Source organism: Hoplias malabaricus, chromosome 1 (assembly GCF_029633855.1).
Source record: "Hoplias malabaricus isolate fHopMal1 chromosome 1, fHopMal1.hap1, whole genome shotgun sequence".
Classification (NCBI taxonomy): domain Eukaryota; kingdom Metazoa; phylum Chordata; class Actinopteri; order Characiformes; family Erythrinidae; genus Hoplias; species Hoplias malabaricus.
The window spans coordinates 65,552,744-65,577,814 of record NC_089800.1 but is presented as its reverse complement, the minus strand read 5'-3'; the positions used below and the strand labels follow the sequence as shown (position 1 = coordinate 65,577,814).

Genomic DNA, 25,071 nt, shown 5'->3' with positions numbered 1-25,071 from the left:
AGTGCTAGCTTCAGCTCTTAAGGTGGAACAGAGAATTCAAGAACCTGGGTAGGTAGATAGATGTTTTTTTAGTGAAATGATGAACACTTTTTTTGTGTAAATGTGTTGATTATGGTACATTCTTCTTAGCTATTACAGCCCAAGTTCTTAAACTCGTCTCTTGCTTGTTCATTCAGTTTTACTCAAACTGGCAACCTGCTCAAGCTTCACGTCTGGGGATGAGTGAGAAGAGGCAGACAGCTCTCTTCACTTTTTTGAAACTATTATAGTTCTGATGTTAAGCGCTTGGTGTCAGTGTTACAGATTGCTCCTTTAGCAACATTAACAACAAGGGAAAAAGACCCATCATTAGCTTTTCTGCTAACCCTCAGTTCCTTGATACCATTAGCAACTAGTCCAGCATTAGCCTTTGCTAGCATTAGCAGTGAATGGATCAATAAATTTGACCTCATTCACTGTAACCACGACTTGTGTTTTTCACCTCTGTCACTGTCCATGTTTGTGACTGGTATTCCTGGGAAGCTCTGACCCCTTACCCATGAGATCTTGTCCCATAATCCAACACTGGGCATCATGAAGAACTTAACACCTTTTCCTCCCAAACTCTGAGGTGATTGTGAGCTGAGGTGAGTAAACTGGGGTGATTGTGAGAGCTGAGGGGAATAAACTCTGAGGTGAATTTGAGATCTGAGGGGAGTAAACTCTGAGGTGATTGTGAGCTGAGGTGAGTAAACTGAGGTGATTGTGAGATGAGGGGAGTAAACTCTGAGGTGATTGTGAGAGCTGAGGTGAGTAAACTGAGGTGATTGTGAGCTGAGGTGAGTAAACAGAGGTGATTGTGAGAGCTGAGGTGAGTAAACTGAGGTGATTGTGAGCTGGGGGGAGTAAACTCTGTGGTGATTGTGAGCTGAGGTGATTGTGAAAGCTGAGGTGAGTAAACTGGGGTGATTGTGAGCTGAGGGGAGTAAACCGAGGTGATTGTGAGAGCTGAGGTGAGTAAACTGAGGTGATTGTGAGATGAGGGGAGTAAACTGAGGTGATTGTGAGGTGAGGTGAGGGGAGTAAAACTATGAGGTGATTGTGAGATGAGGGGAGAAATCTGAAGTGATTGTGGGCTGAAGAGATCATACAGCTGGAAGAATGAGCCATGATGTCATTGCCGTTCAAGTACAGCATCCGAAAAATCTGTCCCATCAGTATGGATTGTGTTTGGAATGCTGACTAGATTATGATTTATAAGGAACACACTGGGAAACACACTCTATGAGTAGGGCATAGTGGAGTATTACTACATTGATTTGGCTTGTGCATCTTACTACAGTTCCAAATTTCAGCACTGAAGAGTAAACAGATTTCAATAGAGCAAAGAATCCCCACCCCCTAAAAAATGATTTAGCAATCACAGCTCTGGGTCTTGTGGTGAGCCCCTGTTTTGAGCTCAATGCCAACACACCAAAAACAAGCCTAAATAAGTCTGGACGTGCAGGAAAACCTGCCATGTGTGACAATGTTACAAGCTTCACTTACGCAACACTTGGCTGAAATGAACCGTGTGCTTAGTCATGTTTCTCTTTTAAAACTTTGCTTTTCTAACTTTCAGATTAAGTTCAAAATTAATAATAGTACTAGTCCATCTGTGTATATATACTGTAATATATAAAACTAACATATCTTCCATTAAGCCATATCTTCTATTAAGGATAGAAGAGGCCCGGAGGCCTGGAGTGACCTGACATCACTGATGAATAGTAATTAAAGTTCAAAAAGACTAAGCCTCAATAATCGTGAGCAGATAAAGGCGGGCCAGAGCAACAGATCAGCGCAGGTATGGAGGTTAAACATTACACACTTCAACTAATGTTTTCACACATTTCATAAAATTACAGCATATTTCCTAAGAGCAACATATAATCATCAAATGTTCAATTTGCAGAAACTTATATACTGATTTATATAGACATTAATAAACATTCATTCATCCACTGAAAAATAGTATGTTCTTAATATCTTTATATTTATATTCATATTTATATCGAGTTAAATACAAAAACCATTTGGAGTTTTTCCCATTTTTGATGCAGTAAGAGCAGTCAGTTACTGATACTGGAGGATAAGTTCTGGACCTCAAACACCACTTCAGCTTTTCCCAAAGAGATTGGATGATGCCTAATCACTCTAGAGAACACAATACGGTGGCTTTACTCCACCACTTTGCATTGGGCAATTTGAAGCAACTTTAGTACGTTTAACCACAAATATGTATATGGTGTGCTGTTTAATCAAACAACGAAAATATTATTTTATTAACTAATATTTTAAAATCATATTATAAAATATTATAAAGCTACTATAAAAATAATTCAACACCTAGAATAAGCAAAAAATGAAAGCCATTACCATTTGGTTTTTCAAGAGAGTGAAACAGCCAATCCTTTATTCTGTAACTAAAAGAAAGAATTGGTGCCAAAAAATTGGTCCATTGTTGTTTAATGTTCCATATAGTGTATAAGGAGCATTACACACGTGTCCAGAGTAATGTAGGTAAACAGATGTTAAGGGGCCAATGACCCGCTATTCTAAAGCTTGAAGGGAATTCCTACAACTTCTTCAGCTGATAGAAGTCACAATATAGTGCAATCAATCTACAGCAAGACTGACACAACCTTCTGTTTGACATTAAAAAAACATATATATGGTAAGTAGATAAACTTAACATTATATTTACTCAAATGTATTTATCCACTTTAGAAATTATATTTTATGAAGTGAAATCATCTTATACCTAGACCACATTTATATGTAATTTTCTCATTCTGTTTTTTTTTTTTTTCGTTAGAATATTATAAATTATTCAATCTATTGCAAAGTTTGGCTTGTTTTATGTAATTTTGTCCAGTGAAAGTGTCTTGTCCCATTTCAAGCATGCAAATAAAAAATCTCCTTGTATTAGATTATATATCTTATCTTATCTTATATATATATACATACAGTACTGTGCAGAAGTCTTAAGATAATTATATATATTTAAACTAATGCCTTCTCAGTAAGTGTGGTGTTATATATCACAGTAAATACAAGAAAATAATAATATAAAATATAAGATTTGTTTTCCTATAAAGTAGTAGGTGTGAGTTTGAAGAACAATGATTTGTTCAGATTCTCCTTGATTGCATGAATTTGTTAAGTCAACAGCACACATTATTTAAAATCATTATTTATTACCAGTAAAACTACTGGATGATAACCTCAAATAATTTGGACTGCCACGAGGAGAGATTTGGAAAAAGTTAAACCAACACATTCACACACACAATATCACACTCACTGGAATAATGTTATTCGGTTTTATTCTAATGTTGGGGGTTACTTTTAGCAAATAAACACTTACCACTTCAGCCAAGATTGAACCCAAATTTGAATTCTAGATTATTTTGGATCATAAGATATAAATTAGATAAAAAATGTAATCAAAAAGTAAAATATATTAAAAGTGGTATTCCTGTCTGATTTTTCACTTTTTATACAACACTGTCAAAATCAAGATAAGTCTAAACTGAAATGGTGTATTGACAATTATCCTAGTGAAAATCAAAGATTTGTATATACTATATTCATTCAAAATAACATGACTGATGGGTGTGGGGAACCTCAAATATTACATAATACAAAAAAATAACAAACAAACAAAAAAAAACTCACCTTACCTGGGTAAATCCATTAATCAAATATTTGCATCAAGATAAAAATTGTCATCAATCAATCATTCAGTCTTTCAATCATTCAATCACTAAATCACTTCTTAAGATCTCAATCATTTCTCACAAGCGCCACAGGATTAAATATCAAAGAGAACTGACAGAGATTCTTAATGGCTGATGATGAGCTTTGAAGAGTAAACTGATTAAACTGAGTTAATTAATGAGGCATCATCTGTGTACGTGTGTGTGTGTGTGTGTGTGTGTGAGAGAGAGAGAGAGAGAGAGAGAGAGAGAGAGAGAGAGAAAGTGAGATTTACTCAGTATGTTTACACATCTGAGGTGGTGTGGATGATGATGACAATGATGATGATGGTCTGTAGCTGTTTGTGTGTGTATGTGTGTGTGTGTGTGTCAATGCTCTGTCAGGCTTCCTAGTCATGATCAGACTGCACTATGGACCAATGACCAAGGTTCACATCAACACATCGTCACAATGTGTGTGTGTGTGTGTGTGGTGCTAGGGGGTGGGGGTGGGGGGTGTAAGTGTGTTTATAGTGTGTCATAGCTCAGCACACTTAGGTGTTTAATATAGAGACCAGAGAATCATTAACTCTGACTATGGCCTCAATACACAGAGTCATTCTGTGGGAGAGGAATAAAAATAGTCCAGTGCTCCCTCAGTAAATCCATACAAGTCTTATGGCATGCTAAACATACACATTAAATAATAAACTGTGCAATAAACACAGTGCAATAAACTGTACTTAAACTACACTTTAATATTGAAAACTATACTAACCTTTACTATACTCAACTGTACTAAAATTGAAGTACACATGCAAAATTATATCTAAAGTAATACCACTTATAAAACTTTGATAAAAAATATTATACCAAGGTTTAGGTTAATATATATTTACCAAATCTATTCTATTTATTAACTATATTATACTAAAACTATGAAAACTACAGTAATAGTAAAACTTACTACGCTATAATTATTCTATACTAAAACCAAACAATACATTTACTAAGACTATAGCAGACAACAGTACACTAAAATGTAATGACAAATTTACCATACTAAATGTATACTATAATATTTCAGTATTATACTACACTATACTTAAAATATACTACCCTATATCTATCATTTCTACAGCCATATGCATCATGGTGTATGAGTATTAGTAGGTCACTAAATGCACATTAGCTTTAAACAAATTTAAGAAAAAAGGAAATAACCGAAAATAAATTAACCAAAAAGAAATAGATGGTGTAGTGTCGTAGTTCTGCCGCCTGGGGTCGCGCGCTCTCTCATGAACTTATGCCACGCGCAGTGACGGTCTCTCCACTGAGCTGACAGCACACTGTTCTTCTGTGGTTGGCCACTGCTGCTGTCTGCTGTGCGCCTATTGACCAATAGCGGATCGCTTTAATGAATATGCAAATGAGTGGAAACGCAGTAGTTTTAATAGCGTGGAGCGCCGGCGAACGGGAGTCCGGGCGAGAGCGAGAAGTGGACTTTATAAACACACTGCACCCTGAAATACTCACCCCAGACTTTAACTAAACTGCAATGAGCGGTTTTTTTTGTTCTTCAGAGGAATGAGCTCTGCAAGGTATGCAACACAGCACAACATTACATCATCTTTAAGGTTCACAGTTTTATTCGCAGTCTTGACATTAACGAGCCATCATAGTGTCTTATTAGTATCTGAACTTGCATTGAATTCTTATGGAGAATGACATTAAAAATTAAAGTATGAATTTCTGAAAGTGCAAACATAATGCATGGCCTAGTGTTATGTGACGGGGATATTTGCCCAAAAAATTCTTCACAGTTTGGATCTGCAACTGGAATAATCTGTTTCTGCCTGAAAATGCCTTTGAACAATCTGTAGAAATGTGCATATAATGATAATAAATCTACATAAATAATGCTGCTTACTATTTAATCATATATATTTGATTTTCTGACTTTTCATACAGGGAAAAATAAAACGTTTGCAAGTGCACATTTGATTTACATTTGGAACCTGTAGATGAAGTGCTCACTTATAGTTGCTTGTAAAAGCAACAAATCGTTTGAACTGGGTGACCTAAATTTTACCATGCAACTTTACTAACACTGGTTTATGTCCATTGCCTAGTTGTTGTTTTATTTAATTATATGGGGAAGTTGCTGATATACAAAGTTTCTCATCATTACTATTGTCTTTGTGTTTCACAGTGTCCTACATATCTTGGAGCCAATGCCGGGTCCAGTGATGCCAGTTGATGTGGCAGTGCAGCTGTATATTGCTCACTCTCCTCCACTGCGCAGCTTTCTCAGCTCATATGAGGAATACAGGACCAGGAACCGGGTCAACTCTCATTTCAAGCCCCTACGGCCATGCCTCAGCCCTAAAACCCAGCTTGGGGTGCCCTGCCTGGGCTGGCAGGCATCCAAAAACAAGGCTAAGAAGAAGGTAGTGTTTGCTGATTCTAAAGGCATGTCCCTGACAGCTGTCCATGTCTTCTCTTCGCCAGACAGCAGGGAAGCAAGGACCTTATCCAGACTACAATTTGTAGATGATCTGGAAACTGCCACAGCAGCTTTGAGGATCAACACGGTCCAGAGCCGAGTTCTGGACTTCCCTCAACCTGCAGCAGACTATGTGGACTTCCGGAAACACCTGACCAAGAATTCTGTTTGCCTGGAAAACTGTACACTGCAGGAGAGGGCACTAACCGGCACAGTGAAGGTGCGCAACCTGGCCTTTGAAAAGTCTGTCCAAGTTCGTATAACATTTGACTCGTGGAAGACCTATCAGGACATTGAGTGCAGCTACATGAACAATGTCTATGGTTGCCAGGATACAGACACCTTCTCCTTTGCCCTCGAACTTCCTGCCTACATCCCACCTCTGGAAAAGGTGGAGTTTTGCCTCAGCTATGTGGCTGGGGGGCATACACACTGGGACAATAACGATGGTAGGAACTATGGACTGGTGCCCACCACCTGGAAGACTAATGACAAACAGATGAAAACAGAAAAGGGCCCAAAAATTAGGGGATGGAAAGAGAAGAAATTTGGTCAGCTGAACAGTTCCGTCAACAGCTGGAATAGACTTTTTCCAGAGTGTTAGGGAAGGAGCTGCATTTAAATCACTGTTCCCAGCTGGTAGCTTGGAGGCTGAACAATATATCTGCTTACATTTGAAAATGATAATAGTCTCAGTGACTCCATGAGTCCTTCAGAAAAACAGCACTGCTGTGCTATATATAAGCAACAAGGTACATAGATTACTGCCTAGCAGACTAATGTACTTGGACAATGACTATGTCAAGTTCGAGATAATGAATGAATGAATGAATGAAGTTCAACGGCTAAAATGGACTTTTCTCTTGAAATCACTGCCATCTACTGGTAGTTTGGAGAAATACCGTGAGTCATCTTAGAGAATATTTAATAGACTGGACAATGTCAATTTAAAAGGGTTTTGAACATGATATTTTTTTCACAAGCCTTTCAAAAAGCTTGAGCTGCTATGCTAGAGATAAGCTAAAAGCACCTTATTTCATTAGTAATAAATGTGTAAGAAGAAATCTTTTTGTTTTGTTTTTTTTAAAACCATGTTTCATTCACTTGGAACAATACGAGCATGTTTTATTATAAAACTAATTGACTCATTTTGTTTTTAGCTAATTATGAGTGGACATTTTTAAAATATACTGTTATACTACAGTTCAATGCACTACATGCCTTGGCTGCTTATTTGTTGTATGCTTTGGTCCTTTGAAACTGAGGCAGGGCACTATAAATGGGTCCAGAAATGTGGTAGTGATTTGAAGTGGCCAGATAGGCAGGTCACATTTTAAACATGTACAATTCAAATTTAAAGTACAGCAAGCAGAGGAACAGCCAGGCCAATAGGAAGATGTTCCTTCATATTGAAGGGCTAATATTTCTGGTGATAAAATGTTTGTTAAAGAAAGATTATTCCTCACTTATTTCTGGGCCTCAGGAATGTGGGAGTAAAGAAAACTTTTTAATTTCATGTCATAGGCATTTATCTGTGAATGAATCACATGTAATTGCACCAAATCTGGACAAATGTATAAGCTAGGGCTTCTCCACAGCCTGCCTGAACACTGCTCCTAAACTGGACATGGCAAACAAATGTGGTTATGCTTCAGTTGTTTCTAAGGACAAATATATGTGAGTTCTGAAGGATTTTGTAATATAAAACGTGTCAAATGTGGTGTGCCTTAATGCTGATGCGTGGATGGTTATATGAGTGAATGTGAAAAAAAATCTGCTAAATAAATAAAAGGTCAATATTTGGTCTTTAAACAATGTTTCTGTGTTTTTCAGTTTATTCAACCATATTAAACAGAGTCTGTTTCACTTGCGATGTATATGATATGAATATGACAATTATATATCTATAGCAGATATTCATTCATTCATTGTCTGAAACCGCTTATCCAATTCAGGGTCACGGTGGGTCCGGAGCCTACCCAGAATCACTGGGCGCAAGGAGGGAACACATCCTGGAGGGGGCGCCAGTCCTTCACAGGGTGACACACACACTCACACATTCACTCACACACACACCTACGGACACTTTTGAGTCTCCAATCCACCTACCAATGTGGGTTTTTGGGCAGTGGGAGGAAACTGGAGCACCCAGAGGAAACCCACGCAGACACAGGGAGAACACACCAATCTCCTCACAGACAGTCAACCGGCGCGGGACTTGAACACCCGGAGCAGGTCCCTGGAGCTGTGTGACTGTGACACTACCTGCTTTGCCACTGTGCTGCCCTATACCATAATCACCACCTTCAAATGAACTTAAGTATCGAAAGTAAAAGTTCATTGACATATTATGAATCTAATGTCCTATTATCATTTTTTGTAACAAGTTTATACACATGGAAGCTTCAATATCTCCAAATAACAGTTCCTTATCTTATCGCAAAAAATCAACAGATGACTCAGAACTGCCTTGTGGTGACCTCTCGCAACCCTAGTTCAAACCAGACAAACAGCATGGACAAACAGTGCCCACAAGTGGACATTTGTGAAATCACTTTTCGCCCTGTTTCCCTCTAAACACATCATATCGGATGCATGTGTCGTTGTTTCTAAATATGTATTATGCAATGTGTTATTAATGTTATCCTCTGTTATTCTCAGGTGACTGTCTACTAACTATCCAAGTGATGTGAATTACTGTTTTAATCACGAGGAAAAATTCCTGTCTCAATTTAGAAAGATGAATTAATCTCTAACATCTAGAATAGTTGGTAATATACTCAATATATATATATCCGCTGGAATAGAGTGAAAATTGTAAAATAAGTATTAGCTAATTAATTCGGAAAATAGCTTCTGAAGATCGGAGGAAAACAGCAACGCTCCCACAAAAAAGAACTGCCGGAGCCAGGCTGGGCCTCTCTCCAATAACCTCAAAGCGCTGCTGTACCCATCGAGTGGTTGAATCGTGAAAAAGAGTAAGCTAAATTCCTCATCTTCAGAGCTGATGTCGAATTAAGTCTCTTGATAAATTTACACACTAATTAAAATCATTTAGCAACACTTTATTCCCAAGTCATATAGCCTAGCCAAGTATTAAATTCGAACTGGTTTCACCTGCGTTGATTTCGTGAGATTTTGATGATTGTGGTATGTTTATCAACCTATTATCATTCCTTTTAATAAAGCATTTCTATTATCTGAAATAATACAGTGTGTGGAGTTTGTTCCTTAAGAGTCTGAAAATTCTGAGAACTCACCTAGCGTTGACAGTTTTTCCATCTCTAATAAATTGTTAATAATTTTGTCATTCAATTCAGTAATAATAATAATAATTATTATAAGTGATAATCACCATTAAACATAACCAACTTAAACACTGTTACTACGCTACAATTTTAAAGAATGGTGCAAGCTTTGTAGGTAAATCAGATTTAACCAAATCCTTTAGAAAAGAGTCTCTTTTATAACAGAAAAAACAGGAATCCGGAAAACTCTGTAACTTTACATGGTCTGCCACTTCAGGGCTGAGTTTCTGTGGTTCCTAAACACTTCCAATATTTAATAATACAATTCAGTGTTGATTGTGGAATATCCAGAAGGGAAGAAATATCACAAACTTCTTGTTGTAGCCTAATATAGTAACAGGCTCACAGTCAGTGCTTTAGAACGAACCATTTTTTCACAAATTTCACAAGTTGACTGAATGCCCAGGTGCTTGATTTTATACATCTGTAGTAATCGGACACCTGATTTCAATGATTAGGAAGTGTTCCTTTTTAAAATTAACTTAAAATTTTGCTTCACGTAATTGGAAAATTGCAAAACTATTTGAACAAATGTGCATTAGGTAATTTACTTAGTGATACTATAAACACCTACAGCTTCAAGAAACATCAGCAGAATTGGACTTGTCTAGATGTTAAAAGATATTGATGGAGCCATAAGGCCAGAAGTTCGTAATATTGTTAATGAAAATATTAATAAAACTGCTCATGGAAAAACCCTGAAGTGAACTAAGAGATAAACATGGGCCAAAGAATTTGCACATCATCATCATCATCATCATATTTTCTGCTTGTCCATTTCAGGGTCGCGATGGCAACAAGGTGAGTAAAGAAGTCCAGACATCTCTGTCCCTCGCAACATCCATCGATTCCTCCTGGGGGATCCCCAGGCATTTCCAGGCCAGCCGGGAGATATAATCCCTGGGTCTACCCCGGGAGCCTCCTTCCAGTTGGATGTGCCTGGTATACCTCCAGTGGGAGGCGTCCAGGAGGCATCCTCATCAGATGCCCAAACCACCTCAACTGACTCCTCTCAACGCGAAGGAGCAGCAACTCTACTCCGAGCTTCCCCCAATCACTGATCACTTCCCCCAATCCTCACCCGATCACAGAGTGTGCACCCAGCGACCCACCTGAGAAAACTCATTTCGGCCGCTTGTATCCGCGATCTTTCCGTCATTACCCAGAGCTCATGACCATAGGTGAGAGTGGGGACTTAGACTGACCGGTAAATTGAGAGCTTTGATTTATGGCTCAGCTCTCTGTTCATCACAACGGTTTGATACAGTGACCGCATTACTGCAGAAGCTGCACCTAACCTATGGTCAATCTCACTATGCCTCTTCCCATCACTCGTAAACAAGAACCCGAGATACTTGAACTCGTTCACTTGGGGTATATTCTCATGCCATTTATTTCCGAGAGATAACCATGGCCTCAGACATGGAGGTGCCTATCTGCATACTGACTGCTTTACACTTGCCACCTCCTGGGCCCCTCAACGAAAGCCTTCCTGTCCCAGGCTATGCCTCGCCACCCTGTCCATAAATATCAGGAATAGGAGTGGAGACAAGGCACAGCCCTGATGGTGTCCAATGCCCACACTGAACAAGCCTGACTTACTGCCAAGGATGCAAATACAACTCAAACTCTAAGAGCATAAGGACCATATGGCTCGCCAGAGCAACTCTGGCACCCCATACTCACAAAGCACCTCCCACAGAGTCTCTCAGGGGACACGGTCATATGCCTTCTCCAAATCCACAAAGCATGTGTAGAGTGGAGTAGCAAATTCCAACACCTCCTTAATCATCTGTGAAAAAGCAAAGAGTTGGTCCATAGTTCCACAGCCAGGACAAAATCTGCATTGTTCCTCCAAAATCCTAGGTCCGATTATCGGATGGATTCTCCTTACCAGCACCTTGGCATAGACTTTCCCAGGGAGGCTGAGAAGTGAGATGCCACAATAATTGGCACACATTCTCTGGTCCCCTTTTTTAAAAATAGGAAACACCACCCCTGTTTGCCAATCCAAAGGCACCATTCCTGAGGTCCATGCAATATTGTAGAGGCGTGTCATCCAAGTCAGCCCCACAGTTTCGAGTGCCTTCAGTAACTTTGGGTGAATCTCATCCATTCCTGGAGCTTTGCCACTGCAACCACCTCAGTGACTTCAGCCAAGGAAATGGAATTCAACACCCCAGACACTTCTGGCCCAACTTCATGCACAGGACGCATGTCTCTTGGGTTAAGGAGTTCCTCAAGTGCTCCGTCCAATGCCCAACAATATGCTTAGTCGAGTTCAGATTTTCACCATCCTTGCTGAGCACAGCTTGGACAGTGCCCCCCTCCTTGTCCTGAGCTGTCAGAGTGTTTTCCAGAACCTCTCTGAGGCTGCCCAGGAGTCATTTGTCACACCTATCGAGTCTCCCCACCCCTCTAAGAACCCTCAAGACAGAGTGGACTTCACTTCCCATGATTCTGCACTGTTCCAAGTTCCTGTCACTTGCCCACGGTCGGCCAGTCAAGAGCGACATCCCTGTTAATCATCCCCTGAGTTCTGATCTCTTTCACCTGTTGCTCTCAGTTAGCGTGTATATGTAGGACAGGATGTTATTTGCTCTTTGCGAAGTATTGCCTTCGGTTTCGTTAGGGCATACTGAGCTCCAATCGCTGTGTGTCTATAGTGTTTGTAATGGTAACGTGTTTTCGGTTGGCTTCTGGGCTATGCTATTTAGACTGTTTGTTCTTGTCCTCAGTTCTCCTGTGTTCTGTGCTCTGCCTTGTCAAGAATCATCCCCTCGTCAATAAAGTCCTGTTTTTATCTGCAAGCGTCTGCCACGTCCGTTTCCTTACATCATTCCCCATGGCCTCTCCAAACTCTTCCCATGCTCTGGATTTTGCTTCAGCGACTGCCACAGCTACAGCCTTTTTCACCTGCCGGTACCCATCCGCAAAATCAGAATGGGTTCTTGGGTTGCCGCCATAACAGGCACAGACAAGCTTTTGACCACAGCAATATGCAGCCACTTCCACGATAGATTCATCCGGAACATGTGAGAAGTTCTCTCGAAGGTCAGCTTTTCCCAGCACATCCTCACTTTATATTTGGGTTTACCATGTCTGTCCAGCAACTTTCCCCGCCATCGGATCCAACTCACCACCAGATGGTGATCGGTTGACAGCTCAGCTCCTCTCTTTACCCAAGTGTCCAAAACATATGGCCTCAGGTCAGAAGACACGACCACAAAGTCGATCATTCACCTTTGGCCCAGGGTGCTCTGGTACCAAGTACAGTTATGAGCAACCTTATGTTCGAACATGGTTTTCATTATAGACAAACCATGACTTGCACAGAAGTCCCACAACATCACACCACTTGGGTTCAGATCAGATAGGCCGTTACTCCCAATCACTCCTCTCCAGGTCATTGCCAACATGAGCATTGAAGTCCCCCAGCAAAACAATAGAGTCAGTGCATGGAATCCTCTCTAATACTCCACTCACTACTTCCAAGAAGGCAGAATACTCAGAGATGCTGTTCGGTGCATATGCACACCCAACAGTCAAAGTTTTGCCTCCCTATAAGCCGGAGCCATATTGAGGTGACCTTCTCGTTTAGTGGGACAAACTCTAGCTGTACAGCCGCCAGCTGGGGACCCCGTATCCCCACACCCGCACAGCGCCTCTCACTCTGTGCAACTCCTGATTAGGAGAGAGACCAACCCCTATCAAGGAGTTTGGTTCCAGAGCCCAGACTGTGTGTAGAGGTGAGCCCAACTATATCAAGCTGGTATCTCTCGACTTCACACACCAGCTCTGGCTCTTTCCCTTCCAGTGAAGTTACGTTCCACGTACCAAGAATCAGTTTCCGCGGACAAGTTCCACGACACCAGTGAGCTCTTCACCACCCCTCTGTGCCTGATGGGCACTGCACTGCACCCCTACTCTGGATCTTGCAGGTGGTGAACCCACATGATCCTCCCACGCTGCCATTTCGTGCCGAGCCCGACCGGGTTATATGGGCTGCCTGGTCACTAGACACTCGTCGTCGGACACTACCCTCAGGCCTGGCTCCAGGGGTAGGTCCAGGTAACCCTCTCCTGGGCAGGGTACACTGAGTTCTAATGGTTTTACTCATAGGGATGTTTCTTGGATCATGTTTGTCTGGATCTTCACTCCAGACCTGTTCGCCATGGGAGACCTTACTGGGAGCTAACAGCTCCCGACGACATAGCCCAGGAGGTCATGAGACCACACAAGCCCTTCCGCGACAACAAGGCCCTGATCCAGGAAGGGAGAAGCTGCACAAAAAAATCATAATTCAGTACTAAGAGGAAGTGGATATGGAAGCATAGAATGACCTTTAAGTACAGACAAGAGCGTTAAAAAAATAAATTTTCAGTTTACATGGAAAAGAAGGACTTTTGGATGTAATAGCTGCTTCTCTAGCTGCAACTTAACAAACAAACAAAAAAAAATAAAAAAATAAAAGCCAAATTTCCTTAAACATTCTAACAAATCTTTATAAAATTATCATAAAACCAACACTGGATTTGAGGTTTGGGAAGTGGGTATAATAGACTGATACTGGTGCACATACACACACAGCTGTGGCTGCTCCATAGTTAGTTAGACACTCTTTACCTTGGAGCCAAATCAGAGGGTGAAAGTAAACAGACCTCTTCGGGAAATGGTCAGTTTGCATTTATTGGGTCAGATTATGCAATAGTTACATTGTTACATACACAGTTATGCAAAATATAATTTAAATGGCTAAATTACTCTAAGATCTAAGACCTTTTTTCTTCTTTATTCTTACGGGAACGGGACTATTTATTTATTTATTTATTATTATTATTTTCCTAATTTGTAAACACATGTTGGTATTTTTTGTGTGTGAAAATTTAAATTTGAATGGACCAGTAAAAACAGATTTTTTGCCTTCTCTTGTAAAGTAGTTTTTTATTACATTCCAGCTTTTGCATGTGATATACTGTCACACCCTTGTCCTGTCATGTCTAGGTCTCTGTCTAGCTCTCCCTGTATTGTTCGTCTGTTTAGCTCTCTGTCTGTTTAGCTCCCTCAGTCTAGGTTTCTCTGTCAAGTTCCCTGTCTGTCCAGTTTCCTCTTTATTCAAGTCTCTCTGTCTAGGTCTTTCTTTGTTTAAGTATTCTGTCATGTTATCCTAGTCTGTCCCTGTTTTGTTATTTATTGTTATAAATAAAATTTGTCTGTTTTAGCAAGTGCGTCCGCCTCCGTCAGTCCGTCCCACAGTCCTGACACATAACATGCTCAGTGCAAATATGGGCTAGAAGGGTATAGTCATCAATCAAATCTAATAAGGTTTTATTGACCTCTTATTAATGCAGCATATATATAAGCACTTTGGGATTATAATTATTACACAATTGTTAAACTGACAATACTGGGGAAGAACAGATGTAAGATAATACACTTACATAATGAATTTATGTTAATAGGAGTTCAAGATTAAAATACATACAGGGAAAAGTGTCCAATAACAGATGAGAAAACTTGCTGCACTGAAACTGTCCCCATCAGCATCTAAAGCTTTTATCTTAGAGAGAAGAGAAAACCCAGTTCCAGTCTCTGCTGGTTCTGGATGGTCAATCATTCACCATTTGCTGGACTTTCCATGTGCATTTCACTTGCCTGTGATTTCTGCACTGAAACAGAGTCTAGGACTATAAAGAGCACAGAGCAGCCTTTGTTCCTTTCCCTGAGCTCCGGTTCTATTTACACAGTGTTATTCTGCAGAAGTGAAATGGCTCAGGAAAAGGGACTGCAGTACATGAATTTAACTGATTTTTGTTTTGCTTGTTTGTTTGTTATTGTATACTTATGGATTAGGTTGTGCATGAGCATGGATTTTTAAATATACTCTTCCCTACAATATAATTCAGTACAGTTCAAATGTATTTTCAGTTAGAGGACAGAATAGTGTAGGCCAGCACAGCTTTTATTGTTTGGAAAGGCTTTAGACTACATGTGGGAACACTGATGTGATGATTTAATGACAACCACGAGATGCTACAGCAGTGTCAGACAGAAAACAGTTCCACTGCTCCACAGCCCAATACTTGATACTGAGGGGCTACTTGATACAGGACTGTGTCAGGACTCTAACCCACACTTGACACTGAGCATTATGGCCTTAGTCTAGCCTTAGTCTTTTAATGAAAATTTTACAAGTGTGCACAATGGAACAACTTTGTGTAATAAGATAAGAGAGATAAGATATGACAATGCTTTATTGATCCCAAAGATAACTGTAGTAATAGGAATGTCTACAAAGTTTTGGACATATAGTGGATGTTCCATTGTTTCCTTTCTGATGATGGGGTGCTAAAGCATTTACATAACAGGATACATGATCCAGCACCTTTGTATCTCATTCCTTTGCAAAGATCATTGGGTTATTTTAACCTTGTCTAAGCTGCAGCTGTTTGGACAGGATTAGGTATTACTGATATGTTGGGACCGTGTTTTTAATTATTGGTGAATTTTATTATTATTGATGAACTTTTTATGGCTCTGATTTGAACAAATAATTATTCTGAATAAGTAGGTACAAATATTGTTGTCACGCCTTCGTCCTGTCATGTCTGTTGTCCCCGGCCATATGCTTTTAGCACATGGCTATGTTTTGTTTATGTCCTTGTCTCCGCCCTCGTCCCGCCTTTGTTCCGCCTCCTCGTCCGTGTCATGTGTTAACCCGTCCTCCTTATCTGTCCAGGTGTTTCTCATTTGTGTCTGTATTTAAGCCGTCTTGTGTCACGTCCTGTTTGTCGTACATTTCTCATTTCCCCTTTATCCTTTGTTTAGTAGGTCACGTTATTTAGTCTGTCCGTCTGTCTCTAGAGTTTCCCCGTTTCTTCTCCTTTGTCGTCGTGTCGCTTTTCGTCCGTCTGTCCTGTTTACCCTGTCTAGTTTCCTTTGTTTATTTTAACTTGTTTGGCTCATTGTTTGTTTTTGCTCTGTTTAAGTATCATTGTTTTGTTTATATTAAATATACCGTGTTTTAGCGAGTGCGTCCGCCTCCCTCAATCCACCCCTCGCTCCTGACAATTGTTTAGAAAAAATTCAGAATCAAGATCTTTGCATTCTTTATTTTAGCCATATGTAATTCTCTGTGCCTGGTTTTGTATTCTTTTTACTTGGTCAATCATACAGTATGAGCTTTGATCAAAATAAGATTCAATTGAAAGTCTCCATTTGCAAACCAGTCTTGTTCATCTTTTTTTTTTTTTTTTTTTTTTAGTTGCTATTTTTGAAACAATTTACAAGTCATTTAAGGGCAAGATCAAATTGAGCCCGACTGTCAGACACACACACCAAGACCCCTCCCCCCAACACACACTATACACACACACACACACACATGTCTATCGTTTCCATTGCTTTCAAGGATCAATACATAGACATCCATCCATTCATTTTGTGGAGACTTGCTTTATTTTATTTTAAGTAAGAAGCTTGTTTATATTTGAAAACACTTAAATCACTTTCCTTACTTATGCCAACTTAAATTAAAGGAATGTGAAGCATTTAGTATATTATAAGACATATGAGTAATTAACCATACTACTCACATTGGTATGTGGGTTTTCTAGCTGTCAGATATCAGTTATTATTCATTTCAGGGTTTCGGTGAGTCCAGAGCCTACCCAGAATCACTGGGTGCAAAGCAGGAACACACCCTGGACGGGATGCAAGTCCAACACAGGGCACACCTATTTTTGACTTAAATCAACAACAAAAAAAGGTCACATGATAAAGACATTTTGCACAGGACTGTAATATTTCCTGTCATATGATCAAACATATCTCTTACACTTTAAGGCCCTATCTGGGCTGAACTTGGGTCAGTGGAGATAACAGGTCTCGACAGATGAAGATGCTTTGTATTGATGTTTTGAGCACGTAAGAGAATATACATATATAAAGAGAGTCACTGTGAAGGGAAAGAGGTACAGTTTATAAACAAAGTTTCTATAGGGATGAAGGAATGCCCATTTCTGTCACTGGACATGGGTCAGAAGCAAAAGGTCTTACCCGAGCACTATTTGGCTCAAAGCCATGTTAGCTGCTGACACTTAAAACTGCTATGCTCTGATTATTCTGACTGACAGGTTAAGGGTCTTACTGTCTACATCTCTCTCAGTAGAGACTGAAAAGTTCACTTAGTTCACTCTGCTGCGTGATGCAACAGCTGAAAGAACTGCAAATATATAAAGAAGCACCTCTCCCAATAACCAATATTTACTGGATTTACTGGAAAGCCAAATAACTAGTCTAAATATTTGTAGACACCATTTACAATTGGAGAATTCATCTAATATAAGGTGGGACCATTACTAATACCCACAGAAATGCAAGAAGTTAAAAGAAGTTAAATATGCCCTGGAGCAGCCACATATGAGACTAAATCACCATGCTCAGTGCAAGGCATTGGCAGGATAGGAGTTTAAAGCCCAACCTTGAGCTGAAGCACTGGCAATGTGTTCTCTACAGCAAAGGAGATCCATCAGCACCTTATACTTACTAATGCTCTCATAGTCGAATGCCATTAGGTTCTCACTGAAGCATGTAAAGCCTTCCCAGAAAAAAACAGATGTTTCAGCAGAAACATGAGAATAACCACCATATTACTACTTTTATTTCAGAAGGAATTTTGGATTCACAGGTATCTGCAAACTTTTGGCCACAAATCTTTCATTCATTGTCTGTAACCGCTTGTCCAGTTCAGGGTGACGATGGGTCCGGAGCCTACCCAGGAATCACTGGGCGCAAGGCAGGAACACACCCTGGAGGGGGTGCCAGTCCTTCACAGGGCAACACACACACACACACCTACGGACACTTGTGAGTCGCCAATCCACCTACCAACGTGTGTTCTTGGACTGTGGGAGGAAACCGGAGCACCAGGAGGAAACCCACGCGGACACAGGGAGAACACACAAAACTCCTCACAGACAGTCACCTGGAGTTGTGTGACTGCGACACTACTTGATGCACCACCTTGCCACCCGGCCACAAATCAGTTTGATTAATTTCATGAGGATTGCACTTCAAAGAAAACAATATTTATATAGTAAATCTTTTCATAAATATTGTGTATTGTTCTCAGAAAAAAAGGAGACTGATTTCTCCTTTAAAGCATGCTATTCCTGAAGAGGTCAGTTTCATGGCTCACATTTTTAAAAAGCCTCAGAAGTAGGGTAGAGGTAAGTGGTCCCCTCTCATACCCCCCACCACCACTGTTCTGATATATGAGTGGTATCCAATGTCTCTCACGAGACCCCCCCCCCACCCCCCGGTACATGCTGCAGGCATGCTTGTACACAGTGATAGATAGCAGAAACAGCAGTGTGTACTTCCACACTTGGACACAAGTCCAGTCCAGAAAAGAAGCCCGGCCTCCCTCTAATTCGTACAGCTCTTGGCATGGACAAATAAACAATAAATGCTCTGTGACCTAACACTAGAGGACTGAAGGGTATTAATCAAGGCTTGGTTCCTCTTTCCTCAAGTACAAGCCTCTTATTGCACATTTATTCTTCCAAAATCATTTCTAGCAGTCAAAGCAGGCCAACACGATGGTCTAGGCAGAACAGCACCTTAGAAACCACCATCACACCTATAAAAACCAGTTTACAACTTCCTTCAAGTAATACAACAACTTTGTTACAATTAAAATGTCATAGCAAATGCCTAGCCATACCAACAACTTCCTGAAGTACTTGGATAGTGACATATTCTAAGTGCCCAAATGTTTGTAGATACTCCTAATCATTAGTGAACTTATAAACATTAGTGTATATAATTGTAATATTAGTGAAGCTATAATAGTTATTAAGTCATACAAGCACACACCCTCCACATATAAGGTATAACCTCCATACAAAAGCATGAAATGATATGGGATGACAGGGTTATAGACTTAATTGAGAGTTTGAATTTGTTACATTCTGTTAATGTGGATAGCATGTTCTGAATGGTCTATTTTAAAGACATGAACTTTGTATGCCATTGGATCTGGGTCAGTTTTGCTGATGTGTTGGGCACGAGACAGTATTATACAATATGTACTGTACTGAGGTGTGGAAAATGAGACGTTCTTAACATGTTACAGTGTGGATGTCTCTCTTTCAAGTGTGTCTTGCAAAAGTATCCCCTGGTTCAGTTTCTGGCTAAAGGATATGGCATTGAGATATTTATAGAAGGGAAGCATATGTCCATTACTCTAAACAGAATGTGGGGTGGCAATAAATAAAAATGTTAACACTGCTAAATTTATCAGGTCAACACAGGTCACGGTGAACATGCCCCAGTCAAACTACAGGTTCTCCTGGTTTTCAATGTTTAAAATATTAAATGTTTAGACAATAATAACATTTAGGCCAACCCTCAGTGAAGGAAATCCTGAATGTCACTGAAGTACTTGACTCCAGAACTTTCAAGTCTTCTAGTCCAGACTATTTATGGTCAGTATTGGACAGAACATCAGGAGGGTGGGGTCTGGCCTGTGAAGTGTATTAATTCATTTATTCATTGTCTGCAATTGCTTATCCAGTTTAGGGTTGTGGTGGGTCCGGAGCCTATTCATTGGGCACACCCTATACACACCCTGGAGGGGGAGCCAGTCCTTCACAGGGCGACAAACACTCACACATTCACTCACACCTATGGACACTTTTGAATCGCCAATCCACCTACCAACGTGTAGGTGTTGCGCTGTGGGAGGACTGTGGAAGGAAACCGGACCATCCGGAGGAAACCCACGAGGACACGGAGAACACACCAAACTCCTCACAGACAGTCATCCGGAGCAGGACTTCAACCCACAACCTCCAGGTTGCTGGAACTGTGTACCTGCAACACTACCTGCTGCTCCACCATGCCGCCCTGAAGTATATTCAGCTATTGGATATATACTAAAATAATATATAATAATGATTATTCATCTAAACATTTTAATGATTTTTTTATGTTGATAAAATATGTATAATGTAATAATTACTATATGACACATATATTTACATGACACACATATACATTTTACCAAATGAATAATACATATTTTAATTGAGTTATAATTTTTATAGAAATGATGATTTGTAACTTAAGTTAATTTTACAATAATATATATTTTACCTACTGCACCTATATATTACATAGAACTGAAAAAAATGGACATTGAGTCTAAAATATTAGAAATGTAAAAATATATTAAAATATAGATTTAATGCAAATTCTCTCTCTCTCTCTCTCTCTCTCTCTCTGTGTGTGTGTGTGTGTGTGTGTGTGTGTGTGTGTGTGTGTGAATGGGCAGTATGTTAAACATGTGAATGAAGAACCAACATTTTTTGCATGTCACCCTGGACAACTGGGCTGGGGAAGACAGTGGAAAACTGTCTTTAAGTGCAATGGCATTTAATGCAGGTCTCAGTACATTCAGAACTGAGACACAGAAGAAGCAGGTATGTGTGTGTGTGTGTGTGTGTGTGTGTGTGTGTGTGAAAGGGACACTACGAGAGGCATGTGAATGAAGAACAGATAATTTTTTTCAGTGCCATCACTGGAATCAGTCACATGCCAAGTCAAGTATGCAGAAACGTACTCTCGTCTGCACCACCACTCCTTTCTTTGTTAAACCAATTTGCTTTGCTGTGATGTGGCTGCTCTAAGCAAATCTATATGATAATTTTTGTGATTTTAGATTCTGACTTTCATTTCTGACCTTCATTTTCACCTGGATTGACCTGGTCAGTTGGAAGTAAAAAAAAAAATTCTGTCCTGTTTATTAACTGTTTATTTATTGAGAACACAAGGCACCTGAAGAGACAGCATGTCCTCATTGCAGAAATATTGGTTATCTATTTATTTGTTTGTCTTTCTGCCTCTCTCCCACTCCCTCTTCCAGTCTCTCTTTCTGTGTCTTTCACTCTGATTCTCTCTCATCCTTTCTGTCTCTTTTTCTCACATACACATACACACACACACACACACACACACAAACACACACACACACAAACACATTGCTAGACACTGCTCCCTGTTGAAGATCAGCTTGGCGAGAGTTAAGTAATGTGGGTTGCTTTGACCATGAATTGCATGCTTTACACACACACACAAACACACATCATCACAGTCCCTTCCAAAGTCTATTGAGGTCACTCTTTTTCCACTCAAACCACAGAGGCTGAATAAGCCACTGTCTTTTTGTACTAAATAAAACATAAGAAGCACACAAATGCACTGCATATGCAAATATTTGCAGACATATTTAGTGAAACCAGCTACTTTAATGTGTATCCCTTGTGGACATGCATATTCAATTGTCCACATACACACGCCCATATGTATAATCGTCACACAAACCAATGGCCAGTAAAATGCACTGGAGCAGCTGCATGTTAGGCCTTAGGTCATCCTTCTCAATTACAAACATTGGCTGGGGCATCCATCCATGCATTATCTGTTACCGCTAGTAAGCATGTAAGTAAATATGATATATATTGCATATGTGTATTATATGTATAATAAAATAACATTATATGTATATATGCTTATCCAGTTCAGGGTTGCGGTGGGTCCAGAGCCTACCTGGAATCATTGGGCGCAAGGCAGGAACACACCCTGGAGGGGGCGCCAGTCCTTCACAGGCCAACACACACACTCACACCTACGGACACTTTTGGGTCGCCAATCCACCTACCAACGTGTGTTTTTGGACTGTGGGAGGAAACCAGAGCACCCGGAGGAAACCCACACGGACACGGGGAGAACACTCCAACTCCTCACAGTGGCAAGTTCACAAGTAATAGCTTAACTTTTTCTGTATGTCCTGTGTGTGTGTGTGTGTGTGTGTGTACATGTTTTGATTGTTGTGTATTAGTCTCATTAGCAAGCTATTCAAATCTGTTGCTCATTCATCTCCTGCAGATAACAATGAATAGCATTCTGGTCATGGCCCAGTAAGTATTTATTCTCTGTCTCTGTTAATGGCCTGAGTTATTTACTGAGGTAAAAATAAAGCCTCCTGTTTTCCACCCTTCAATTTAACAAAGGACTGCCCCACTTTGCGTTACTGGTCTTTAATTGTGTCAATGTGGCACTTTATCACTCCAGGAACATGAGACTGCAGCACCTGTTAGATGACTCTGTTTAAATAGGGCTGGATGTTATGACCAAAATATATTTCATTATCTTAATTTCAGTTAATACAATATAATTCTGTATAAAGGTGATATGAACAATATAAAAGCCACAGAAAAACAAACATGAAGCATGACCTCACCATCAAACATAATCCTGTTTTTTGACATAAAAAATTATCATTCAGTCAAATTTAAGTCATGGCAGGGAAAAGAAAGTATATGATGATAGCTGTATATCAGTCCATACAAGCCACACATTGAGGAAAAAATCGGCAAAAGAAAAGCACTTACAGTAAATTTACATCTGGAGTATGAAGTCCTCCAGAATGGGTCTGTGTAGCCATGGAATAGCATCATTGCAAGAGCACCAAGTATTTCTGAATACATGACATACAAAGTCCACAATGTTATCACACACAGCTTTCCATTACATCACTGCATTTATAAATTCATTTATCTACAGCACAGTCACGTTCAAAAGGTTCAGACTAAAGATAACCTTCTGCTCTGCAATATTTCAGACCTGAAACATATACTTCTTCACTTTCAGCGAAATCTGGGAGGTATCTAAACTAAGCGTATGTTTGAAAGTGATATTTGTGTGTCACATTAAGGCAAAAAGTCTGGTTTTATATATATATATATATATATATATATATATATATATATATATATATATATATATATATATATATTATACACAGTCTTGATAAGCAGACTGATTGATTGTAGATGACACTACAAACCATCACAACAGTACAGGTGTTAAAGGCTGGTTGCCGCTGTGTTGGTTAGAAGAGTGAAATCATATGGATATTTAGAGCATATATTAGAGTAAATAATCCAGCTGAACAAGTGCATTGTAAAAAGAAAATAGTTGATCCAACTTAAGTGAATTGCCTCAATTGGTAACAAGTAATTCAATTAAATTTATCCAACTTAATTTTTTAAGGTTAACCTTAAAAAACCTTAAAAAATTAAGTTGGATAAACTTAATTGAATTACTTGTTACCAATTGAAGCAATTCAATTAAGTTGGTCAACTATTTTCTTTTTACAGTGTGACACATTCAGCAAAATTCAGTCATAACATTTTTTACCAAACAGAGGATTGTGTACAATGTCATGTTTTGCCTGTCCTAATATATAGGGTTTATTAGAACACTTTTTATAGATACCCATGAAAATTGTTAAGTTTGGCTATTGTATGGTGTATTCACTGTGCACATATACTTAACTGACCTTTTTGAAACTGTCCAGAGACTACATAAGAACTTAAGCCAACTCTTACCGACTATCAGCTAACCCATACGGAAATATGTATGAAGTATATGTATATAAACACATATGCATAATATGTAGACCATGATTGGTAGATGTATGTTTATATATGTAGTAAGCATGTAAGTAAATATGATACATATTGCATATGTGTATTATATGTATGATACATATGTATACATTCATTCATTCTTTCATTGTCTGTAACCCGTATCCAGTTCAGGGTCACAGTGGGTCCAAAGCCTACCTGGAATCATTGGGCGCAAGGTGGGAATACACCCTGGGAGGCGCCAGTCCCTCACAGGGCAACACACACACACACACATAGAGACTACCACACAATTCACTTTTGAGTTGCCAATCCACCTACCAACGTGTGTTTTTGGAAGTGGGAGGAAACCGGAGCACCCGGAGGAAACCCACGCGGACACGGGGAGAACACACCAAACTCCTCACAGGCAGTCACCCGGAGCGTGACTTGTGACTGCAACACTACCTGCTACACCACCGTGCCACCCATATGTATACATGGATATATAAATATTGTAACACTTTACTGCAAGGTGTTGTTCTTAAGGCTACATTAATTATTAATTAATCATTAATGACAACTGACATAAGCATACAAAAACATTTATAAATGCTTTTTCCAAAAGGTGGCAATTGTCATGAAGGCTATTTTGTCAACTTTGATGTCAAGGTGACATAACAGCTATGTCAAGTGACATAGTTTGTTGGTGACATCAGGGTGTGTCATAATTTCTGGGGTGACATGATATAGTACGTTATGAAAACTGATAACGTACATCAGAAAACAAAAATGTACATTTCTTGTGAGGAAAAAGTTACAACACCCTGTGCCCTAATAGCTGGTATGAAATTAGCTTTTGGCTGAAATTAGATGTTTTCTGTAACCATCTTCCAGTCTCTGACATCGACTGCGATGTGGTTTTTCCCATTCCTCCATGCAGAATTTTTTTAAGCTGTGTGATATTTGAGGGCTTTTTGAAGGCACATATCACCTCACAGCATCTCAGTAGGATTAAGATCCGGGCTCTGATTTGGCCAAAGATAGTCTCACATTTTCCTCAA

The 25,071-nt window shown here is 39.7% G+C and overlaps 1 protein-coding gene across 8 annotated transcripts; it reads left to right on the top strand.

Moving 5' to 3' along the window:
• Nucleotides 1-25: 25 nt before the first annotated feature.
• On the top strand, nucleotides 26-8,033 carry ppp1r3ca (protein phosphatase 1, regulatory subunit 3Ca). 8 transcript variants are annotated; one of them, XM_066681774.1, is made up of 3 exons: nucleotides 26-48; nucleotides 1,700-1,825; nucleotides 5,932-8,033. In XM_066681774.1, exon 3 carries the CDS (start codon nucleotides 5,954-5,956, stop codon nucleotides 6,827-6,829), a length of 876 nt encoding a protein of 291 aa, XP_066537871.1. In that variant the 5' UTR covers nucleotides 26-48; nucleotides 1,700-1,825; nucleotides 5,932-5,953; the 3' UTR covers nucleotides 6,830-8,033. The 8 variants fall into 8 exon arrangements, with proteins under 8 accessions (XP_066537871.1, XP_066537879.1, XP_066537887.1 ...); XM_066681749.1 differs by lacking the exon at nucleotides 26-48 and adding an exon at nucleotides 105-626 and having other exon boundaries at nucleotides 1,705-1,825; XM_066681758.1 differs by lacking the exon at nucleotides 26-48 and adding an exon at nucleotides 105-626.
• The last annotated feature ends 17,038 nt before the right edge of the window (nucleotides 8,034-25,071 follow it).